Source organism: Phoca vitulina, unplaced genomic scaffold (assembly GCF_004348235.1).
Source record: "Phoca vitulina isolate PV1807 unplaced genomic scaffold, GSC_HSeal_1.0 scaffold21, whole genome shotgun sequence".
NCBI lineage: Eukaryota > Metazoa > Chordata > Mammalia > Carnivora > Phocidae > Phoca > Phoca vitulina.
In genome coordinates this window covers 14,516,198-14,524,085 of record NW_022589724.1, presented here as the reverse complement: position 1 = coordinate 14,524,085, position 7,888 = coordinate 14,516,198, and the positions used below count along the sequence as shown (strand labels likewise).

Sequence of the window (7,888 nt, the reverse complement as noted above, 5' to 3'; positions counted from 1 at the left end):
GGGGCAGGGGAAGTATGCAGGAGGGCCTCCCCAGATTTGGGTCACCATGGGAGGAAAGGGGTGCTAGTGGGAAAGCCCCCACAGGCGGGTCTGAGCAGATGGCGGAGAGGATTATTAAAATCCAGCTTTGTTCTCATCAGAGGCTGGGTCTGAAGGAGGGGGAGGCGATGGGGGCCAGGCAATGCTGGGCCATTGTCCCTCACTTTGGAGTAGATTTTTCTGCCACAGCTAGGACGTGAAGAGCAGCTTAAGCAGGGAGAGGCTGCCTGCCTGGGGACTAGGGAGCTCCGTCTATCAGGCATACCCTGAACTGCCCACTCCTGACCCTGGGGCAGAAGGGAGCAGTAAGATAAGCTGCCTGACCAGCTGGAGGGCACTGAGGCACCACAGGGGAATAGCTTTTCCAGGGACCTGCCTCCATGATGGCCCCATAAATGACAATGGTGATGATAATGGTGATGTGATGATGATGGAGAGAATGATGATGGTGATGATGGTGATGGTGATGATGGTGGTAATGGTGGTAAATATAGTGATAGTGGTGGTGATGATGGTGATGGTGACCATGACAGTGGTGATGATGGTGATGGTGATAACGGTGGTGATGGTGAAGATGGAGGTGATGGTGATAAGGATAGTGATGGTGGTGATGGTGATGATGATGGTGATGATGGTGAGGGTGGTGGTGATGGTGTTAATGGTGATGGTGATGGTGTTGATGGTGATGGTGATGGTGTTGATGATGGTGATGATGGTGAGGATGGTGATGGTGATGATGGTGATGATGATGGTGATGATGGTGATGGTGATGATGGTGATGGTGGTAATGGTGATGATGGTGATGATGGTGGTGATGTTGATGATGGTGATAGTGATGATGATTGTGATGATGATGATGGCAATGATGGTGATGATGGTGGTGATGGTGATGATGGCGCTGGTGATAGTGATGGTGATGATGGTGGTGATGGTGATGATGATGGTGATGGTGATAATGGTGATGGTGATGATGGTGGTGATTGTGATGATGATCATGATGATGATGATAGCAATGATGGTGGTGATGATGGTGATGGTGATAATGGTGATAGTGATGATGGTGGGGATGATGATGGCGCTGGTGATAGTGATGGTGATGATGATAGTGATGGTGATGATGGGAATTGTGATGTGTAACGATGGTAACAACAATAATAATGGTGATGATGAATATGAGGATGGTGGCTTCTGTTTATTGAGAACTCATTTTGTGCACAGAGAACTTAGTTAAATCACCTGTTCTAGGACTCAGAAGTGGCCAGTGGTAAAGCCCACTGGTGAATATTTTTAGCTTTGTGGGCCATACTGTGGTAATGACTCCACGCCACCGTGGTAGCATGAAAGACCATACATAATACATAAGCAAGCATAGCTGTGCCCACTAGAACAGTATTCACAAAAACAGACCATAGTTGGCCAGCCCCTGCACTGGACCACCCTCCCTACATGGGTCTCCTCTGATCTGGTGCTTCACATGGTCTTCCTTGGCCATCGGCCTGATTCCAGACTGGACTGTTTACCATTTGAAATCCGCCCTCAAGGGATGGAGACCTGCTATAGCTGAGAGATTAGTTTGTTCACTTGTTGGTTTACGCACTCATTCAAACAGCCATCAATTGCTGTTATTATCAATGTGATAATTATGATTGAAATACTTTTATTAATAACAAATAGTATATAACTATATTTATATTTGCTGTATGTTAAATACCATATTAATTATAATTGTGGTTACATTGTGAATTATTATAACAAATATTAAAAATGATTATATGGAAAACCATAGTCTTTAGGGTCAGAGCAGGTTACAATCTGAGCCCAAGGATTTATAGCTGGAGATTTTGAGTGAGTGACTTAACCAGAGTCTCAGTTTCCTCTTCTGTGAAATGGGGATGATAGTCCCTGCCTTGCCTCCCCTTCAGAGCTGCCATAAAGAGAGGATGAAAGGGCCTGTAAGTCCTTGACCCAGTGTTTGGCCCCCACCCAAGGGCTCCACTAATGGTAGTATTTATTATTACAAGGCATGTTTGTTGAGGGCCTAAGTGATGGTGTGAATGAAGGGGAGGCCTGTTGGGAGGCTTGCCCCTCCCTGACTTGGCTCTGCTCATGCCTCCCCTCCCGGACAGGTGAACCTGTACTCGGACCAGCCCCAGCCCAGCCACAGCATGCACACAGGGACGGTGCCCCAGGGGACCAAGGTCTTGTCCTTCAGCATCCCACAGCCCCACTCTGTGCTGCAGTGGTCAGGCCCTGCCCAAGCCCCACAGACCTCTGGGACCTCAGGTGAGCCTGGGAGAGGAAATGGGACTGGAGGGCCTTCTGCCTGTGATTCTGCTCTGGGGGCACTTGGTTCTCCTTGGAGTGACACTGGCTTCAGGCCAGGGGAGGGAGGGAGACGAGTTCTCTGGGACCTTTGACTTGAAGAGGGCAAATGGAGATGTGGAAAGCGTCTTGCCTGGAGCCAGAGCAGCCTGGGAAAAGCCCGACTCTGCACTGGGCAGTTGGGTGATCTTGGGCCCATTGCAGAACAGAGAGCACTGTCACTGTGGAGCCCCCATGGGGCCAGGCTCTGCGCCAAGGCTTGCCATGCATGATCCCAGTTAATCTCCCCGTCAGTCCCACTGAGAGTCAAGGAAACCAAGGCTCAGAGAGGCGAGGACATGCTGAAGATCACACTGCTATAGGGGAAGGGAGAGGGTGGGGATTTGAACCCGAGTCTTTCTGAGTTAGAGCCTGATCCACTGACCGGGAAACCTGTCTTGGCCCCAGCTGTGCGTGCTAGGGCAGGGCCAGACCTTGTCCTCCCCTGTACCTGGCACTACACCACCCGTCCCGCATCCTGGGGCCCATGTGAGGACAGCGTGATTGCAATATGACAGCTGTAGCTTGATGATGGCGGGTGTGGTTCTGAGGTTCGCTGAGTCCCTCACCCCAGGAAGGACAGTTCTTGGCCCCAGCATTGAGTGGTTGTGCATTCCAGGGTGGCCGTCAGCTCAAGGAGACCTGAACCCCTCCTCGTCTGCCCCAGTGTGGCTTCTGGAGAACCCAGGCATCACCCGGGACCAGCCATCAGCAGAGCGGACCCAGGAGTTGGCCGCTCAGGCCAGCCGGTTCGTGGCCAAGGTGAGGGGAAGCCCAGCTTTGCCCCGGGGAGACACAACTCACCTGGAGAAAGCAGAGCCTCTGCCTGCTTGAGTAAGAAGCTCTCCACAAGGCTCCCTTGTTCCTCCCCTGCTGGAGGTAACTTGGCCATCTCGAAAACGTGAGCCTCTGCCCTGGTTTAGAGACCATTCGGTCTAGAGCCTCCTTCTTGTCACTCAGCGCTGGGTTTCACTCCCTCTGTTGGCACCGTGTCTCATCAGACTCTCTCCAGCTGTGCTTGAAAGTATCTCCTGGGTCCCCCGCCAGGGGAGACTCTCAGCCCTTCCAGGATTCTGGAAGGATAACAGAACCTCCACTCTACCTGTTCCTCTTCAGGATAAATCAGCCCACTTTCTTAATTAATTCATTACAGACATCCATTCTCAGTCCCTTCTCAAAGGGCCTTTATATTTTCACCAAACAGTCCAAGTAACTATGAGTTGTTTGCAGGTCTATTTATAACTATACACTTGGCCTTCTGCCAAAAGGGCTTTAGAGCAGCTGAGAAAAAAACTTGCATTATAACCACCTTCTGAAGATGGAAGGAAGGAAACCAGGGGCAAAGGGGAAGTAAGGGTAGAAAACACCAGAGTGAACTTAGCGTAAAGTGAATAAACAAAATGTCCTGTTGGACCCTGAATGCTTTGAGCTTCCCAGCTGTCAATGCAAAAAGGGAAATGCAACAGTTACATATATTACCATGTCCATAAAAAAATTCCTTCAGAGAAATACCATTATTATTTATTTTTTTGGTAACAGTTTTACTGAGATAGAATTCACATATCACACAATTTTCTGTGTTAAAGTTAATGCTTCAGTGGGTTTTACTCTATTCACAGTCATGCAGCCATCCCCACAGTCGGCCTTAGAACATTTTCATCACCCAATAAGAGACTCCATGTCCATGAAGGGGTCGTTCCCCATTCCCCCTGTCCCGGCCCCCAGCGGCTGCTCACCTACTTTGTCTCCATGGGTTTGCCTCTTCTGGACATTTCATATAAATAGAGTCCTAGAATAGTCGTCCTTTTGTATCCAGCTTCTTTGGCTGATCCGAATGTCTTTACACATGTATCGTAGTAACATGAACAGGTACTTTATCCCGTGTAATCGTCACCATTCTGAGTCCCGTCGCTGGAGGGATGCGGCTTCTTGTCCTGTGTGTTCTAAAGCAAAGCCAAGGTCATCACACTGAACAGGAGCTGGGCCACCAGCTGACCCCTGATGATCTAGAGCTGTCTTGTTTGAATAGGAGCCACAGGTCATGTGGCTCCTGAGTACTTGATAGGTGGCCGGTCCAAACTGAGATGTTCTGTCAGTGGAAAACATACGCTGGATCTCAGAGACGTAATGTGACAAAAGAATATAAAATATCTCATTGGTAATTTTTTCATTGATTACATGTCAAAATAATAGTTTAGGGTCATAAAATGTATTATTAAAATTAATTCACTGGTTACTTCTTTACATTTTAAATATGGCTATTAGAAAATTTTATTTTATAGAAAATTTTAAATTGTATAAGTAGCTTGCATTACATTTCTATTTTATATATATGTTATGTAATATCATTGTATTATATAAATTTCTATATTATATTTTGGCACTAACCTAGAGCTTTCCTAGAAATCCCAGAAATTCCCAAATCACCTTTGCCCTTTTTTGCCTAGTTAACAATTTTTTTGTAAAGGTAATAGACGTACATGGTAAAGACCCTCACATAGTACAAAGGGCGTATTCAGTAAAAACCCTGTTTTCCCGTACTTGCCCTTCTGTTTTGTGCAAAAAAGTTCCACACACACACACACATGTGTTTATAGAAATGGTCACATTTGTATGCTATGCTGTACCCTGACTTTTTTAATATCCCGAAGTTGAATATTTCTGGGTAGGCAATGAATTCACTTTGTTCAAAGTTCAAAAGATGCGTATAGTAGAAACGCTTCCCCCCATCCCTGTCCCCCACCCTGCCCCTGCCACCCAGTTCTCTGCCCAGAAGCAGTGAATGTTTTAGTTTCTTGCATCCTTCTAGAGGTCGTTTATAATATACAGGCACATGTATTTATATTTTTCCTATTTTATTCTCTGGATATTTTATAAAGATGGTAGCGGATTATAAAGACTGGCCTGTCCCTTGATTTGACACCAAAAAGTAGGTCTCACTTTATACAGGAGCAGGTACACATAGCCCTTCCTCTTCTTGATGGCTGCATACTATTCCACGGACAGGCTTTTATATCGTTTCCCATTGCCCCCCAGTTATGCTGCAGTGAACATTCCTGGCTCATAGGCCTTCATGCACACGAGTGAGTGTGCTTTGCGATCGATAAATTCTGGGAGGCTCCACTTGGATTTTTTTCAAACGCTGCCAGGGCTGCGGCCCATGGTAGAGTCAGTGTCTGGCCTCCGCCTTTCCGTGCTTGGCAGAAAACCCACATCCTGAGGCGGGGCCCAGTTCCTGGTGCCAAAGCATGAATGCGACATCCCGCAGGGCCCATCTTCCAGGGTCTGGACTAATGGACCGTGTTTCCTTTCGTCCCAATGCCCAGGTGGAGGCCTTTGCAGGACTGATGCAAGCGGGACGGCTGACAGCCCAGGACCAACTCAAGGTACCGGCCACTGTGGGAGATGCCCTTGGAGCTGTCTCCCCCAGACGCGTCCCCGAAGCCTTGCCTGCCACAGGACAGGCCAGAGAATCGCAGACACACACTGCTTAGCTTGCCAGGACCACGATCAGGATAGCGCGGGATTACCGCTCCTTAGGCGACGATGACGGTGGGCCAGGCACCGTGGCGAGCCTCGGATGCCCATGGTTTCATTTCCTCGTAGAAAACCAGTAAGGCAGTTACAGTCATCCCCCCCTTTAACTGGAATGGAATGGGGCAGCCCAGACCCCAAGTCCAGCGTGGTCATCACTGGCCGGCACTGCTTCCCACTGACTATGCTGCTTCTCAGCCACCAGAAAAAGACTTTCTCTTTTCTTTACTTTTCTTTATTATAAAAGTAATTGCCCAATATTTGAAAACCAAGGGGAAAAGGGGAGGAGAGCCTTAATCTAACCATTATTGGCTTATTTCCTTTTGGACTTTGGTATTTCTAGATAAACTATAGTCATGTATAAAATCTAGATTTCTGCTGCATCAGCCAGGATCCTGGGAAGGAGCAGGTGGGGCTCTGGAAGCTGGGAGTGAGGGGGTCGAGGCAGGGGCGGTTAGCAGGGCTGTGGGCAGCATCCAGGAAGCCCAGGACTGACTGTTCCCAGCAGGTGGGGAGCTAGGTGTCAATGGAGGCACAGAGGAGGTGGGGAGAAGAGCCCAGGAGGGGTGGAGAGGGGCAAATGCAGCACACTTGGTTTGTAAAAACAATACTGTATTTCACTGTGTCATTACTATGTTCCTAATGACTGTGTTAGCATGTAGACATCATCCGTTTTTCCAACTGCAAAATGTGTGCTTTGTGTTATAGTATCTCATTGAGAGGGTGAGCAAGGACCTTGAACATCAAAAACCATTCCTTTTCTTCCCCTCTATCTTCATTCCCCCATATCCGGGGAGGTCAAGAGCTGTTGGAAGATCAAGCTTGCCCGGGAACTAGACTCTAGGTTGCCCTTGAATTCAGTCTGCCCTCTGTATAGAATGAGTAGGATGGGGATGATAATAAGTCAGGGATGATGATCCAACCTCCCACAGTCTTAGCCGTCTGCTAGCTCTCACCACATTTGCTACGGAGGCCTAGCGTCATTGCTAGGCCCATGAGCTCTGGAGCTAGAGGACCTGGGTTCAAATTCCGACTACAGCTTGCTTGCTCGCTCACTGTGTGACCTTCACCAACTTAAATAACCTCTCTGAGCCTCAGTTCCTCCTCTTTAAATGAAGATGATAAACTACCTCTCTCATTAGGATTATGTTGGTGAATATTAAATTAATTGAATTAATTAAATTCATTATTTAAATATTAAATTAATTGAATTAATTAACTGAATAATGAATAACACAAAGCACTTTAGCGTAGAGCCTCAGTGCTCAGTAGATGTTAGCTACTGTTATCCGTAGTATGGTGGTGATAAGATCATCGGTCATGCTAGTCTATAAGGATTTGGGAACAGAGGGACTCATGTGTCCAGATCCACAGTTTGGAAAAGAAGCATGAGGATCCGTGGTCTCTCAAGGACTAGGTCCTTATGGGGACAGAGTGATGGTGTAGTTGACACCAGGAGCACCATGGAACATCAGAGAACTTGCAGCTCTACCCACGAGAGACTGGTGCTCTCTGGAGCTGGTGCCAAGGCTCTAAGCTGTGCCTCTGCCGTGCTAGTCTGATGGCAGAGGCTAGACTGGGGCGGTAGGTTTTAGAGTCCGAACCCCAGCCTTCCAGCGACTTGGGGGCCCAGAGGATGGGTCTCCTGCCCCCCACACGCCCAACCGCCATGTATCTCAGCCACTGTATCTGCAGGGGCAGAGCCCCGGGGGGCTGGGTGCTCAGTCCTCTTGGCCTCGTCTGGTTGCAGGTCTTCCAGCGCCTAAAGGCTGTCCATACAGCCCTGGAGGAGGAGTACCTGAAGGCCTGCAGGGAGCAGCAACCGGCCCAGCAGCTTGCCGGCTCCCAGGGGACACCTGGAAAATTCGATCCTGGCAGGTATGTGCTGGGGAGGGAGGCCCCTGGTTCCCTTGGTCACCAGCAGGGGCACACTTCGTCCTCATACTCCAACCAC

General features: G+C 48.6%; 1 protein-coding gene across 1 annotated transcript in view; it reads left to right on the top strand.

The window, feature by feature from the left end:
- Nucleotides 1-7,888, top strand: part of AKNA (AT-hook transcription factor) — a 43,087-nt gene that overhangs the window by 14,623 nt on the left and 20,576 nt on the right. Inside the window, 4 exon segments of the mRNA XM_032418850.1 lie at nt 2,166-2,322; nt 3,020-3,162; nt 5,727-5,786; nt 7,685-7,812. Of these exon segments, the coding sequence (XP_032274741.1) occupies nt 2,166-2,322; nt 3,020-3,162; nt 5,727-5,786; nt 7,685-7,812 (488 nt within the window).